The sequence below is a fragment of the Hippoglossus hippoglossus genome, chromosome 12, assembly GCF_009819705.1.
Source record: "Hippoglossus hippoglossus isolate fHipHip1 chromosome 12, fHipHip1.pri, whole genome shotgun sequence".
Lineage (NCBI taxonomy): Eukaryota > Metazoa > Chordata > Actinopteri > Pleuronectiformes > Pleuronectidae > Hippoglossus > Hippoglossus hippoglossus.
In genome coordinates, this window is record NC_047162.1 from 18,175,183 (window position 1) to 18,191,762 (window position 16,580).

Below are 16,580 nucleotides of genomic sequence, written 5' to 3' on the forward strand. Positions count from 1 at the left end.
CACTATGTTTGCGCACACGGTTCCTCTGAAAAGTCCAATATTTGCTCTGATATTAAAAGCTACAGGTCCGTCCCTCATTCTTTCGTTCTCATTATTCACCAAGGGCTGTGTCACCTCACACCTGCCCTGCAGTAAACCCATATAAACCAGTCTGCTTCCTCGTCCACCCAGTCCGGTCGCCTGTCGTGCTCTTCCTGCTGCAACCTCCAGCTTGTTTTGTGGTGAGACCTAATGTTGCATTCGGACTTTCTATTAGCATGAACTTTCAATGCTTAAGTTCCTCTTTCATGAAACTGTAGGGAAATAAAGACAAAAGAGTAAAGTAGACATTCACTGTCTACTTTGCTGTCACCAGCACATTTCTGTTCCCTATAAATGTAAAATGTAAAAACAACTTAATTATACAACACTTTTGGTTAAATGTGCCTCAAATATAAATGTAGAGAAAATACAAATAAAACCAACTGTTCCAGAGTCAAGGGGCAACGACTATTTCAGGGACAGCCAAGTTCACATGGAGATCAGATCTAAACCTGTTATCAAACGAGACACGATCATTCTGCAAAGAGGCTCAAGACCCTGAGAGCGAAGAGATTTGAAAAACTGCAGAATCTGATCCTAAGGTGATAAGTTCTGATTTATTATAACCATCTGAGTTTTCACAGAGAGGGACATTCTGCAAGATTCAGTTTTCAACATCTGGGCCACAGACCTGTAGTCTGCTCGGTTGCGTGATGTGCCTGGGATCGACAGAGGTGCAGAGCTGAGAGTCATCTGCATAGAAAGGAAAGCTGATGCGATGTTTCTGAAATGTTTGACGAAAAGAATAATATGCAACCAAGGAAAGAAATAAAGGCCCGAATAACGAGCCCTGTGGGACTCCATGCATGAAACAGCTGTGGAGGATTGACCGTCCCACAAACTGTCTTTTCAGAGAGGTGGGAGGGAAAATGATCTAAAACAGCACAGACTATCTTTGGCATCGAGATCTTTCCAGGTGGTTATTTGTTCCTCGTGCACAAGGGAGTCAGATATCTCTTTAAAACTCTGCAGGTGTGGAATTATCGACTGTGCAATCCACATGAGTCACGATGAAGTGTCAGACAATATGAGACCAGGGTGTGTGTGAAGCCTGAAGCCAGTGACTTGTAGATTTCTGTCTTCAGGCGGCTTCCCTGGATTATTACATTCTCTTTATTCTATCATATAAACCTGCTGCATGTTGTGTGTTCTCCGTTACGACAACTATCAGGTTCACACAAGGTGAAAATCTGTGAGAGATTAAATTTCATATGTTCTCTCCCCTCCTCTTTCTCATATTTTCTTTTGGGCATACACACACACACACACACACACACACACAGAAACACACACATACAACACACATGCACAGACAAAGCAGCCGAGTCATATCTGGTGTCACTCAGCTCCTCCCTCTCCACGATGTCTCAACGTGTCCTGCAATAATTAACCAGCTGCTGCAAGTTCACCTCCTCACACACACACACACACACACTGTACTCTGGACCAGACACACACACACACACACACACACACACACAAACAAACACACACATGCACAAGATACTAGAACTTAAACATGGAGTAAAGCAACTTTGTTCATCAGAAGATTGGGAGACAGGCTGGACAGGTAGGACCGGACATTTCATTTTGAATCCTTCAGTGTGAAAGTGGTGTTACTGAACTGAAACTGGAAGCAGAACCAGAGACGGAGGTTATATACCAATAAAATGATTAATCATCGATTCACGAAAACAAACTGTACCAAGATATGTCTAATTGTTTTTTTTTATAGATTCACTAGATTCACTGTCAGATTACTTTTCTTTGTATTATTATTCTTTCATTTTGAAGTATTATTGTCAACTTGTCAAAAATGTCCCAATCCAGACTTCATACAACCAGTTGTAATAAAGCAAAGTTTATTTGTGTTTTATTAACTTTTCAATGATTGGTCTAAAAACTTTTCAAATTAAAACTTAACTTGGCTGAAGCAAGTTACAAACATCAGCAAATGCCGTTTAACTAAAATGAAAACAGAGCTCACAAACACCCGGGGAGCCGAGGGACAATCTTTATATAATCAGGTCAAATCTGTGCATGTGAGTGACGGGGAGCAAGTGTGACATGTTGTGTGACAGTTAGGAAAGAAAGGAAGTAAAGGGAGAGAGAGAGAGAGAGAGGGAGAGAGAGGGAGAGAGAGAGAGAGAGAGAGAGAGACAGAGAGAGACAGAGAGAGAGAGAGAGAGAGGGAGAGAGGGAGAGAGAGAGAGAGAGAGAGAGAGAGGGAGAGAGAGAGAGAGAGAGAGAGAGAGAGAAGGGGGAGTGACGGCAGCAGAGAAAGAAACTGGGTGTGTCATTGTGTACTTTGGCTTTTTTCCCGCTGGCTACGTTTGTTCGTCTCACAGGCGACAATAAAGCTTCCATATCCCTGTGTGTGTACATTACACCCTCTGGTCTGGTGAACTGGATCATTGTCATTCTGATTATATAAATGTGTAAAATGGTCCCATACCTAACAATCAATTACAGTTTTATCCTCATTCTTACTCCGGCTTCTTTTAAAAGGTTTTGTTCTACGTTTGTTCCGTGTTTCTTCATCCATCCTAAAGAGAAAGCAGTTTTCTGGTTGAACCTCAGGGACGTTACTGAGTTCGTATTCACCGCTGACACCAGAGAGGCCGATTTAATTCATCAATGTGCGTATGGCTCATTGAATAGAGGAGGAAATGGCCAAAAGACATGATAGAAATCCTTCTAGACAAGGTGTTGTGTTTTCACTTTTCAGTTTTCTTTGAATCAGACATCACGTCGTTCATCTTTATTTACAATCTATGGTTTGGAGCAGTTGTCTTCCTCTAACTTGCTGAAAGCACGTCAGGTTTATAAACGCTCACAGGTTATTTGGCCATTTTTCAATAGTTCTCCTTTTCCTCCTGTGATTTATAAATCATGTAGACACACTCTCCGGTCTGGTGTGTTTGCTTTAGCGCTTCGTGAAGCCGACATGTTCAGGCCTGACCGTCACAGGGAAGTCAAGTTAAACACAAAAGAGGAAAACATGCATCAAAACTTAATCTGTACTTATTCTGCAACAACGAGGCTTTTCAAACCTTTATTAAACTTTTATTTCATGACAGCAACAGAACATCTGCACTCCAGCGACGTCGTGTCTGTTCAGGCTCACACATGCACAACCGTGAGTCACCGTGCACGACAGCCAGGATTCACAAATGAGCAACTTAGAAGCAGCAGTTCAGTCAGACGCGTTGTGATGTAGAACCCTGCACCTGGTCCGGCACCAACTGATCCTCGATAAGAGGCCAGAAGAAGAAGAGCAGATCAAAGTGTTTCCTCGACAGATTATACGTTTACTACGAGTACAAACATCAGGCTTTGAGGTGAAGTGCAATATGAGTCCTGCCTTTCATATCCGGCAGCTGAGGAGGAAATAGAAATTAAAATGATGAGACTGTTCCTCGTACATTGTTGGTAAACGTTTAGCTTGTTCCTTTTTTTTCTTGATGCGTTCATACATTTATCTTCCTAGGATATAATTCAAAAACAATTATCGGCAATTTTCAAATATATATTTTTATGTCATTCAGTATTCGACACGCTATTATTAAGATTATTTATTTAAAAACACATTCTACATGTCAATAACATCACATGTGATACATGTGTATGATTTATCTTAATTAATTTAAATATGAAAAACAAGACATAAGGTCACATTTTGTAATGTCACATCTGAAACAGCATTTCCTGTGAGATAACTATAACTATATTATGGTTTTAGACATTTCTCATGCAGAATATTATATATCATGTGTAAAAACAAGGGTGGCACACTGTTACTGTGGTGAAGGTTCTTGGTTCAAACCCCGGCCCAGGGTGAACTCCACCTCTCACTGTCAGCAGCCCCCCTGCTACCTTTAAGGGATAGGAGATAAAGATGATGGATGAGTGAAAATATAGATTTAACATCTGCTTTTTGAAAGTGATCAGTGCAGTTTTCGACAGATAATGTGGAATTCCCTTTGTTCTCTGAGAAACATGTCGAGTTCTGCATTGCACCTTTAGATGTTCTTGTTTCTGGTGGTTGGTTTGTGAACTGTCCATCAGAGCAGGGAGTGGTGGGGCTGCAGGGGGGACAGCTGCTGAATACCTGAGATATTCTCTTACCAGCAAACAGGCTGAGACAGAGGTGGAAAGAATGAGAAAGAGAAACGAGCGGAGGACAGGCTGCTCCTCTCAGAACGGCTCTGTCATGTATAAGAAGAAGAAAGAAGGAGGAAAAAGAAAGAAAGAAAGAAAGAAAGAAAGGAGGAGCTGTTTAAAGAAAGGGAGAGTAGCCACGTGGAAATTCCTCCAATCTCTTTTTTCTTTACGACCTTCAGTGTCTCTGACTGAAGAATAAACAAATGGTTGGGTCCTGTCATCACTGGGTACTGGGTGGAGAGCTGTTATTAAATCTCTGGGAGGCGAGCACAAGAAAAGAAAGAGAGAGAGAGAGAGAGTAAAGGCATGGCTGGAGCGAGGGAGAGCGAGGGATAAATATAACACAAAAAACTTCAGAGAGAGAGAGAGAGGGAGAGGGAGACTGGAAAGAGATATTTAAAGCCCAGACGGAAGAAAGAGGCTCAGACAAAGAGACAGAATCAGGCAGGAGAGCTCTGATCTGCCATGTGACAGAAGGTAAGACTCTGTATTGTTTAATATGAGGAGAATAGACAACATGCTGGTTGTGCACGTGCAGTGTGTGGTTTGATTTCAGGGTCGTTCCTCCATGCAGTTTGATATAGAAATGCAACAACAACAACACAATTCAACAAGTCCACCTTATTGTTTGTTTCCTGGCTCCGAGCTCAAGATCATATCACCTCTACTAAATGAATTTAATGTTTATTAAATGTTGTTGTTCCCTCTGCAGTACAGTCGACACAAGCGGAGATGAGTCTGCTCCCATTGGTCCAGGCAGGAGACGGCCGGACACTGTCCAGGTGGGTCACCTCATCTTCATAAAAAGTCAATGAAAATTAATGATGAATAGTGATTTTGTCCCTGGAAAATAAAGTTAATGGATAAATAAGTTCAGTGGAAATTCTTCACACGCTGTCTTCTGCAGCTGAGTTCTCCAGCGTGTGATATGTTCTGTTTCACTGGTGGAACAAGTGCTCGGAAAATGTTCCTATCGCAAGAGTTTCAAAGAGCAAGTATACGTCCAGGTAAACGTAGGAATATTTCCAGCTGATGACGATCCCAGCTGACATTGAACGAGAAGATGCTGTTCATCCTGGTCCGGTCGTCACGGGACAGACACACAACCATTCACACCTACAGTTAATCTAGAGTCTCTAAGTACAAGTACCTCAATGTGTATTATTATATATTGTGCAATTGGTCACTTTTAGGATCCCCCTGAAGTTATCTGATCATTTCACTTGTTGTTATAAACGTATGATTCCTACTGGGCCATGAATATCGAAATGTCACAGGTTTGTGTTGAGTTTTGTGTGGTTGTTTTGTCTTGTGTGTTGATTTCAGAGCAGAGTTTCTCTCCCTGCTGAGAACCTACAACTGTTTCCTGAAGGACCACACTCAGCTGCACCTCAGCTACTCTCAGGTGAGGCTCTAATGCCATTCACAATGTTGTCCATGTGTAGTGTTGCACGACTACAGGTGTGTGTTCATTGGTTTGCGTCACAGGGGGCTGATGGAGAGGTGGTGGTGGAGGGATTCCTGAATATCTCCTGGGGGGTGCGCAGACCCATCAGGCTGAAAATACAGGACGACAAACAGATGCTTCCCTTCGTGCCTCTAAACCCACCGGACCCCGTCAGTCCCGTCAGTCCCGTCAGCCCGCTCGGAAACAAGAGGTCCGCTTTTAAACCTTCATCACTCATATGTCTCCTCAATATGTGAAGAAGTTTGGATCTTAATTTGCAGTCGGTAAATCTGGAACCTGCACTCGCACGGTTCTGTGAGAGGGTTGTTCAGTTCTGGAAAGGAAAGTTTCTAAGAGACAAGTCTGAACTTAGCAAGAAACACTTCATGAGTCTGAATCTGTTTTGTTTCGAGTGGATTCTGCACAAGTGAATCCGTCCTTCAGTCACACCCTGTTTCCCTCAAACTATACTTTTATATTTAACTTTACAAGTTTACTTTTATACTTGTACTATGTTCCTTTAGTCCCGACTATAGACAGTATACAGTATATGTACTTTATAATGGGAATGAATGATTATGTTATTTTATCAGAACTATTTAGTTTCTGGGTGTACGTCAAACAGTTTTCCATTGTGCAACCAAGTTAAAGGCAACTTGTGCAGAGATGCTGAGCCACACAAGTGGTCGCAATTTAACATTTGCTTTTGTGTTTTCCCAAATTTAGAAGCTGTTATATTTTAATTGCTTTTCTAAAACAGTTTTTAAGCACTACTCTGAAGTGCAGTGAGAACAGCAGAGGGCTCCTGCTAATCTCCACTGGAACAAAACAGTGTCCTCGAGTTCTTGTCCTTCATGCAACACACAAGATGTGCAGTTCCATGCAAAGTAATCCTCACCTTTGTTGCCTGTTTTCTCTGTCTGCAGGGGAATGACACGCTGGGGAGAATATGTCGACCTGCACCAGATAGATGAGATGTCAGAGACGGGACAGGAAACAGTCGTCAACAGTCCTTTACCAGGTTGCTCTTATTTTCCTCCTGGGAAAGTGCCCTAATGTCTTCTTCCCACTTTTGCATCACATTAAAGCACATTGCATAGATTATTTTATTTGGATAAATGTGAGACGTTGCATCAGTGTGTTTCTGTGCCCCCCCCCCCCCGAAGGCCCCCCTGCTGTTTACGAGACCACCACCCTGCGTCCCGCGAGGCAGAAGAACCCGGAGCTGGAGGCCGAGTCCAACCTGTTCCGCTGCATGAGCGACGCCTCGCTGGTCAAGAGGAGGCGGGGCAGGGGGAAGTCGGCCGCTCAGAGAGAGAAGGAGAGACAACACCGCTTCTCCATCAACGGACACTTCTACAACTATAAGGTAGAGGTTCTCCCTTTGTGTCCTCTACTTCCTTCTATACCCGACGAGATGAATCCTCCCTCCTTCTCCAGATAATCCACGTAAACCCTCCAATCACCACTTTCTTTTCTCCAGACCGCCATCTTCACTCCATCCTTCGGGACACCGACTAAAGTTCGCATCTCCAGCGCAATGACCACGAACCAGGTCATCGAGCAGCTGCTAAACAAGTTCAAGGTGAATTTATTCACTTTTAATCAAGTTGCCAATCAGTAAAATGGATGCAACTATGTGGGTCACAGCTTTGTTTTGAACTGACTTCAGAATCGAACCCTGTGTTGTGTGTGACGTGCGACACTGTGTCTTCGTCCCACAGATAGAGAACGACCCTCAGGAGTTTGCTCTGTACTGTGTTCACCAGAGTGGAGGTACAGTCTGTCTCTTACACCTGACTCACACAGGAAGTGGAACCAGAATCCTCCTCTGACGTCACTGTGTGTGTGTGTGTGTGTGTGTGTGTGTGTGTGTGTGTGTGTGTGTGTGTGTGTGTGTGTGTGTGTGTGTGTGTGTGCGTGTGTGTGTGTGTGTTTTGTCCAGAGAAGAGGAAGCTCAGTAACAGAGACCAGCCCCTGTGGGAGCGCATACTGCAGGGGCCCTCCGATGACATCATGAAGATCTTTATGATGGATGTGGACGAGCAGGAAGTCAGCAACGATGTGAGTTCGATCCCCGATGTACCACAATTACATGAATAGAAGCCATTAATATGATTAGAGTTCAGATAAATATGATAAATATATGTTTCTTCTTCCCATTGTTGGAAAAGGAGACTTGCTTCATTTCCGTCTCACCTCTAGAAGCTAGAAGCTTTTAAGAGCATCACAAAAAAAACGTCTCTGTTCCATAATCTTAACATCACCCTGCTACAAATTTAAATCCTCCTGATTCTGTTTGTGTCTCTGCGTCAGGTCGCCCAGTACCTGAACCTGGAGCTTCCGATCCTGGAGCAGGTTCTCGTGGAGCTCAGAGAGGAGGAGAGCAGGGAGATACTGAGGGTCCGCAACAAGTGAGTGAGACCACATCACGTCTTCATTCTTCTCCATAAAGCTACGGTGGCCGAGAGAGCTTCTAACAGATTTGCATATTCACAAGTGTTGGAAGACAAAATCATTGCAGTGGCATTTCCAGGCCAGATGATGGAGCCAACATTTTGCTGTTTAACTCACAGTGTGTGTGTGTGTGTGTGTGTGTGTGTGTGTGTGTGTGTGTGTGTGTGTGTGTGTGTGTGTGTGTGTGTGTGTGTGTGTGTGTGTGTGTGTGTGTGTCAGGTTCAAAAAGCAGCACAGACTCTTGTCCCATACGATGAACAGCAAGATGTCGCCTCATATTGAGACGAGCGTCTGACAACTGGCGATCGGAGACACTGACAGACGACCCATCAGTCATCCCAGCGACGTTTTTTTTTTTTGCGAACATGATTTTTTTTAAAAAGCTGTAAGAATCTTTTGTAAATAATTGTAAATAAACTTTGTGATTTCAAGAATAAATATAAGTTGTGGGACCAGCATGACGATTTCTGTTTTGTGTTTTTCTGTCTGTGGAGAGTGGAGCGTGCCGTTGAACAGTCTCAGTCAATTAATTAATTTACCTACATTAAATAAGGTTAAATTGATGAATAAAGTTAATATATATCGATAACGACTCAAGTAGAATTGGATTTTGAGAATAACGACCAGCAAAATGGCTACTTATTCCTTTGGGGAATTAGATAATAAGTAAAAACCGGACATTTTGAAGCACACATTTATTATTTATCTTATACTTCACCCACACATATCTTCTTTCCTGTTTTCCTGCTGGATCCAGTCAATACAGAATACACACCCATCGCCCACGACAATAAAATGGTTAAGTGGTTCCAGTGCTGAGCCTAATCTGTGTGTACTGTGTTCATCCATTAAACAAGTGGAATAAAACGATCTTCCAAAACTTGGAGCTGAAATAAAAGAGGAAAAAGACTCGTAAAGGGATTCAAGTGGCATCAATAAAGCTCTCTGTGTGTTTCTGTGTGTGAAGCTGGATCCTAAGTGGAAAACACAGTCGTCCTAATAGTTAAATAATGGTGTAGTGCAGAGTGAGCTGTGTAAACACTGGTCGGCCACCGCACGGCCTCAAGTTTCCCTGCACCCACTCTCGTTTTCCTATAAAGTGATGAAGAATAACACGTTGTTTTACGAGGACTGAGGTTTCCACACATGCACAACTGGTGCATCGTGCACTTCATTGTCAGGGCCTCACTGTTGAAGACTCCTATAATAGCTTCATTTATTCTGGGCCCACTTCGCTGTCGTCAGACCTAAAAACTTCTTTTTAATCAAACTCAGAATATATATATATATGTCAGCATTTGAGTCGTGTGTGGTAACATTAGATTTATCATTCTCAATTTTTACTACTAGGCTTTTTGTCTTAGTTATTTAAATTTTTCTGTTTTTTATTCCCTTTCGGTTTATTTATTTTATTTCTTTTCACTTATTTCTTTTATTTGTCTTTTAATATCCTCATATTTTATATATTTTGTGCTTTTTCTGGAAGCACATTGATTATATATGTGAAATATGTTGGATGATAAACTTTTCTTGACTTGGATATTGTAGTTGTGTGGCTGTATTTTCAAGTAACAGACATTTGAAACCTTTGGGTGTGGACCAGTGTTTTTTTGTGTTGTTCACATGTTTGGTTTGTGTGTTTTCACAGAGCTTTAGTTTGTAATTATCAGTCTAATAACTTCAGCTAATAATAATCATTATCTTTACCTGTTTCTTACCAATAACAAATGAGAAATACACATCTTTACTGTAAATGTATAAATAACCATTTTAAATATAGGGAGATATTAATGTTTAATCAAACCAGCTTCGTTAGTTTCCTGAAAGAGGTTCAGGGTGTTTCCCCCTCAGTTAATCCTTCCATTTAAACCGTATTTTCTTTGCAGTAAATCTGTTTATACGACAGAGGTTCCTCCCTCTTTGGTTGTATAAAACCAAGACTGAGACCTCGGTGGTCACCGGTTCACAGGATGAGGAAGATGAACCTGAACCTCTTCTCTGCCGTCTTGGCCGTGCTGCTCGGGCTTTCAGCACAAAACGACTCCCTGGTAAGAAGCTGTGCTGCAACACAAACATTTCTATATCAAGTCTTGGATTTTATTTATTTATCATTGACTTTCTTAAGTGATTTTTGATAATTGACAATAAAAGTCAAAGGAGGGACATGAACAAGTTGTACCAAAACCACATATCATTAATGCTTATAAAACTTTGTGTCTCTGTAGGTGCAACCTCAAGAAGAAGGTAAACGACTGTTCTCATTTTAAGTATTTCACATATTTAATTAAATGTGGCTTCTTTAGATAAGTAGACAAATCTTATTTTAGGTGTGAAAACCAATGAATCTCGTCGCGTGGACATAACTTCAAGAATTCTGGAGGCAAATAAAGGTCAGTTGGTTTTATTCTGTGAAACGTGTTATCGCCTGTTTACATCCTGCACATCATGAACCGGTGTGGATCTGTGGATCTGTTCACGTCTCCAGGCAGCGACCAGGTGCTGGTGGAAGGTGACGTCGCTCTCTCCAGGAAAAGAAATGCCATGAAGTGTTCGGGCGGAGACTGCAAATGGACAAAATCCCACAAGGGACTGGTTGAAGTTCCGTACACCATCAGCGATTATTTCTGTGAGAGAGCTTTTCATTAGTTGTCAGAAAAACACATTTTTCAAGATATCTCTGAAAATCAAAAGGCTAGAGTGACAATCTAAAGCTTGTGTTGATCCAAAGATAGTTGATTCTTCATCATTTGATATCATATGATGACAAAGAAGTCAGAAAACTTGTCACGCATATTTACAACTTACATTTCTAATGGTATCTCTGCATCCTGCGGGACAAAAGACTTACAACTTACACAGGTTGAAAAATAATCGATCATATGTTGGAATAATGTCACAATGAAGTCAGGAAATTACTTTAATTGGTGTAGTAATGCATTAAAAATAAAATCTTAGTGTATTTAGATGAATTGTCACCACGTGGTATAAATGACGTCTTGATGACATCATCAGGAAATGGTATTATTTCTGTATAAAAGGTATAAAAGGCACATGCACAGGTAAATGCTTCGACCCCTCAATGTTTTTCATTTAATCTGATGTCAACAAACCGACATTAATCTTGTTTTCGTTGCAGACGACAGTGAAAGGGCCTCGATTAGGAAAGCCATGGAGACGTTCCAGCAGAAAACCTGTGTTCGTTTTGTTCCTCAGCGCGAACAGACTGACTTCCTGAGCATCGAGAGCGAAATGGGGTGAAAAGCAGAGCGGAGGCGTTTGTCCGGTGTAATGTTGAAGTCGTCCGTCAGGGTCAAAACCTTCATTCTGTCTCTCGCTGCACTGCACAGATGCTGGTCCACTATCGGCAAGGACGGAGGCCGGCAGGTGGTTTCTCTGTCCGTGCACGGTTGTCTGGATCTCGGGATCATTCAGCACGAGCTCCTCCACGCACTGGGCTTCCACCATGAGCACACACGGAGCGACAGGGACCAGTACATCAGGATCAACTGGGGAAACCTCCCAGCAGGTCGGGTCACGGCCTCTGAGATTTAAATTTTTCATATTTAGTCACTGTAAATGTATCATAATATGGAATGGGAACACTCATATGATTTACTACATAATGTATATTTTTTATTCAACAGTAAATACATTCAACTTCCACAAAATGGACACCAACAACCTGAACACGCCATATGACTATTCTTCTGTTATGCACTATGGAAGGTAACCTCCCCTTTAAGTCGTTTACATTTCTGTTTACATTTACATTTCTATGGTTTCCATTAATATATGTTTTTATTTTATTAAATGTTTTCCAGGACTGATTTCGCAGAGACATTTGGAGCAGAGACCATTACTCCCATCCCAGACTCCTCTGTGCCAATCGGACAGAGGGAGGACATGTCTGATATCGATATTCTCAGGATCAACAGATTTTACGGATGCAGTAAGTGTAGAAATCAATAAAGATAAAGTCACGGAAATGTATTAAAATGTCAAACATTGCACACACATTTTTAAGATTTGAACTTGAGAACATGTGATGATTCTTTTCTGTCTTTCTATCGTTCTTTTCAGACATTTGAAAGAAAACGAAGATGACTCTCACGACACTGTATCTGCTGTTTTCTCAAAAAAGTCACCAGTGATACGATTGTTGATTTGGTTAAATAAAATTCCTTCAGTGTAAATATATATTGACGTGAAAATTCATGGGTTCTTGATCCGGATCTCTTCTTTTCTCTTACGAGTACACAAACAGAACATACAACTAGCTATAAAGGTATAAAACAACACAAAATAAATGACATGCAACATGACAACAAACCTCAAACCACAAATCTCTGCTTATGGTAACAAAAAAAAACACGTTAGCTCTTTGTCACCTTTTCAAAACCAACTTTATTGAGACCAACCCACACATCCAGCTCTTAACCCATCAACACTATATTGAGTTAAGGAGTCAAAGCTATGGAGCTAAACTACAGTGTGAAAATGTTCAGTCAATCCAAAAGTTCAACTTTGTCCGGGATGATTTTCTTGCACTTGTGATTCTGCAGCTCGTGTTTGTTGTCGCGTGGGTTGAAGGTCACATCGAAGAGGCACTTCAGATGCTGCGGAGGAGGAAACGGCAATAACTGCGATTTAGATAAATGGGAAAAATCTCTGAACTCCAACATACAATCGGTCATTTCCTGCCATCATGAGACAGAAAACATAAAGATGGACGACACGTCTCCACCACCTCCCAGTGTACAAATATGTAGCCATAATATCCTGGATATAGGTGCCGCCATCTTGTACATTTAACATCAGGAGCCCAGGTCTGCGCAGTAGTGATCGTGGATCGGAGCCACGGTGTTGAGGTCCCGCCAAAATATGTCTCAGCTGTCAATCACGACGTTTCACTTCATTTTTATGCATCAAACCAAAAATCATAACTGAACTTACTTGGAAATTGATCATGTGATCATACATCAGTGTGATAGGAACTACCTAAAATGACAGAAACCACCAGGGGGCAATGAGGAGTTGGCTTCACTTAGGGGAGCTGTCATGTCGTCCATCTTTGTATGTATCTTGAAAACTGCTTATTAGAGACATTCATTTTGGTTCAGTATAATATCCACAGAAGAGAAATACCTTTTTATCGAAACTGCAATTCTCCAAGTCGGGGTTTTCGGACTTGAGACACTTGGTTTTTCTCAAGACGGCGTCGATCCTGAAGTTGATCATGTTGGTCACCTGACGACACGACAAGAGGACAGAGGAGTTATTCGATGCCGTGGAACAAGCCGGTGCAGGGGATGTGAGTTCCTCTGCTTCCTGAACGGAGGATCTCACCTGAGTCTGAGCAGCGGTGATGGAGACCAGCTTGAACACACGCTTGCTCTTGGATCGTGCGTTGAACATCTTCACAGCCTGCTCAGTTGCCTTCTGAACCTCGACTGATTCTGGATTCCTCTCGAACCAGCCGCCCAGGAGAGGAACTTTCTCTGTGAAGAAAACACACACACACGGTAATTTTCCTTGTACTGTAACTCAATGAGAGGCTAATGAAGTGTGTTCTCTCCAGAATAACACAACACTGAAATGCACACACTCATGCATAGCAACAAATATGTGCAAATAAAAGCACATCCATACTCCATACATTTTCCCTCTCAGCTTTTAAGTGTTGCGGTTTTGTATTTTGAGGCTCTTCAGGCTCCTACATCCTGAAAACGAGCTGCTTCTGTCCAGAGCATCAGTCAAAAGATTGGAAACTGAAAGAACTCCAAAGCCCTTGGATTCAGCAGATTATTTCAAACGCTGCCAAACCAGCGTCCCCTCTCTGCCAAACCCAGCCTCCTTCACCAGGCCACGGAATAAAAGAGACTTTCATGAGCAAATAAAAGCAGCAGTAAGCGATAATAGTTCCAGCTCCACTCAAACTGCTGTTGGTTTTATTTTTGTTGTGTTTTCTGCAGTTTAGTGGCTCTATGGAAATGGAAAGCTTTTTTTCCACAGATAAATATCTCGAAGCTAATTGGAATATAATGTGAAACCACAGAGCCTCATACAGACAGAATAAAGCCTGCTAACTTTTCACACAGTGCCACCAACAGTTATCGGATTTATTTGCTAAAACAAAATGTTTGAATTAAAGCTGCAATTTGTTGCTTTACCCCGTGGAACATTTTAAATTACTGAGCATTTATAAATCCACACAAGCCATCAAACGTTTCCCTGCTCCCATTTTTTGAATGGGCACCGAATGGAACTGTGTTTCCTCTCCAAACCAAACTGCACTCAGTCACTGACAACTTTCTGTGACGCTCAGCATGAGCTCAACTCTCTGACTCACTGTGCCCGACCAGACTTCAAGTCACTGTGTAAACACAAAGACACAACTTATTCCTTTAAGTCATATGGAAACACCCTGAGAAATCCAAATGTTCACGACAAATCAATTAAAAATAGATGTTCTCGTCGTTGTTGTTGTGTTTATATAATTTGAATTTCACGCATTCACGGTTCCTCTGAAACGTTTTGTACAAACTTGCTGTTCACGTGTTTGATTTCATTGTATCACAAGTGTCGAATTGGCAGAGTTGCACTTGTTTTGTTTGGCTGCTTTCTAGATTGTGAGTCATGATTCTCACACAGATGAGCTGCTGACATTGTTGTATAACGTTGTATCACATCTATAAAACCTGCATCTCCCATCAAATCCCATCATAGTCCAGAGTTATTCTTACATGTGTTCTTTTCAAATATTTACCTATAAACCTATATTTATACAAGTAATACATCTCTATACACTCTTTGTAGAAACCATGCCGCACTCGGCTCAGCTTAAATTTATTTAAACTAATTTTTTAATTAGAATATCTATTTAAAATTATTACAAAAGAGTCATTATCCTACACTGGAAGGAGATTTTGTGCAAGAAGAAAGTCAAAGTGTGAGGGTGTGCTTTCCTGTTATTAAAACATTTACTGTATCTAAGTAAAGTAACATAAGACTCATCTGTGTAAATCCACATTATTATAAGTACTAGATACTTGTAGTTATGGATCTTTAAAGAAATCCCACTGACTGGTCAAGATTGTTTAAAGAAGATCTTTACATCTTATATTTACTGCATATTTTCACTATGTTTGAAGCTTCAGTTATGAGACAGTTTCTTAAAGAGTTGGATATTAGTCAGAAACCCAGAGCAGTTCAGTCTGCTCTCTTTCTGAATTCTCATTGTAACGTTCACACAGTGACAGTCACATGTCTTCGTCTCCTCATCACTTCTTACTTGTTGTGATGACTTCCTCCACAAGCTGATCTCCCATGCAGAGCTGGACCGTCGACAGACATATCAGCACAGACAGTGGGACAGACATCTTTGTACTTGCTGGCCTCGCTTGTGCTCCTCACAAGTGGGAGATCTCGGGGATCTTGAGGAAAAGAGGTCAGATAAACATTAGACTGGAGCTTAAACACTTCGCCGACCAACTTGCAGACAAAGTGATTGTGTCCAGATCCAAAGTGAGAGCACAGAGAAAAAGTTCATCAAAAAGAGTAAAACCCAATCAGACTGTATGAGAAAAGGAAAAAACAACATGCATAGAAAAGGAAACATTAATAAAAGCACATCTACCTTGAATGGGAATCGAGGTTGTGAACGCTGAAGCAGCAGCAGACTGAGGGAAATACTGTGAGTGAGGAAAGTAAAGAGCAAGAGGGGGAGGGACAGAGTTTCATTAGTGGACGTCCCTCAATCTGTGGTATGTTTAACAAGCCAGTGAAGACCTCACACACCCAGTGACTGGCAGTGACGTCACACGGGGATTTAACAAACATCAGCAGCTTTACTGTGTGTGTGTGTGTGTGTGTGTGTGTGTGTGTGTGTGTGTGTGTGTGTGACGGGATACGGGACGAGCGGCTTTGTGTTCACACACTTGTGTTTCTGTGCTCTTTGTGTGTTTGCATTCATGTGAGTCACGTGAGTGGTTTTTCCTGTTAATTGTGTCACGTGCACGAGGGTGTGTGACTCAGATTTAAACAAAAAAACAAATAAACAAAAAAAAACACAGTGTTCAGCATTTTTTGGATTAAACCAAAACGAAAATGTAAAAACAGGTGTTGACAGAAAAATAGAGAAATAAATTTTGGTGTAATGCAAAGTCCTTTTTTAAAATTTTCCATGTAATATAAATGCTTGGAAAAACTATTAGGCCATAGAGGACAAATCAATCTGCCTCAGTAGAATTGATCATCATATTGCAGTTGCATTAAAAGCAAAAAGATCTTCGATTACTTTAGTGATGGATGCAAAAAAGAAAAATCAATGTGACAACACTTTTTCACTGCACATTAGAAAAGATAAAAGGTACCGAAATGTGATGTTGACAAGAAATCAGATTAAACCAATACATTGGTTTGATTCCCTTAA

At 41.4% G+C, this 16,580-nt stretch overlaps 3 protein-coding genes across 5 annotated transcripts; 2 read left to right on the forward strand and 1 right to left on the reverse strand.

The window, feature by feature from the left end:
- Positions 1-1,464: 1,464 nt before the first annotated feature.
- Positions 1,465-8,488, forward strand: rassf6 (Ras association domain family member 6). 3 transcript variants are annotated; one of them, XM_034603059.1, is made up of 11 exons: positions 1,465-1,651; positions 4,958-5,027; positions 5,572-5,650; positions 5,734-5,903; positions 6,619-6,713; positions 6,859-7,061; positions 7,176-7,277; positions 7,417-7,468; positions 7,638-7,756; positions 8,009-8,106; positions 8,369-8,488. In XM_034603059.1, the coding sequence occupies exons 1-11, from the start codon at positions 1,576-1,578 to the stop codon at positions 8,442-8,444; spliced, it is 1,140 nt and encodes a 379-aa protein (XP_034458950.1). In that variant the 5' UTR covers positions 1,465-1,575; the 3' UTR covers positions 8,445-8,488. The 3 variants fall into 3 exon arrangements, with proteins under 3 accessions (XP_034458950.1, XP_034458952.1, XP_034458951.1); XM_034603061.1 differs by having other exon boundaries at positions 1,504-1,651; positions 4,963-5,027; XM_034603060.1 differs by lacking the exon at positions 1,465-1,651 and adding an exon at positions 4,096-4,722.
- Positions 8,489-10,119: 1,631 nt separating this feature from the next.
- On the forward strand, positions 10,120-12,558 carry LOC117772120 (high choriolytic enzyme 1-like). Its single transcript, XM_034603063.1, has 9 exons — positions 10,120-10,197; positions 10,375-10,393; positions 10,477-10,539; positions 10,635-10,775; positions 11,286-11,403; positions 11,497-11,675; positions 11,794-11,875; positions 11,971-12,098; positions 12,230-12,558. Exons 1-9 carry the CDS (start codon positions 10,120-10,122, stop codon positions 12,235-12,237), a joined length of 816 nt encoding a protein of 271 aa, XP_034458954.1. The 3' UTR covers positions 12,238-12,558.
- On the reverse strand, positions 12,536-15,916 carry si:busm1-57f23.1 (uncharacterized protein LOC368621 homolog). Its single transcript, XM_034603065.1, has 5 exons — positions 15,786-15,916; positions 15,441-15,582; positions 13,496-13,647; positions 13,295-13,396; positions 12,536-12,765 (listed from the first exon to the last, which is right to left on the reverse strand). The coding sequence occupies exons 2-5, from the start codon at positions 15,526-15,528 to the stop codon at positions 12,655-12,657; spliced, it is 453 nt and encodes a 150-aa protein (XP_034458956.1). The 5' UTR covers positions 15,529-15,582; positions 15,786-15,916; the 3' UTR covers positions 12,536-12,654.
- Positions 15,917-16,580: the final 664 nt, after the last annotated feature.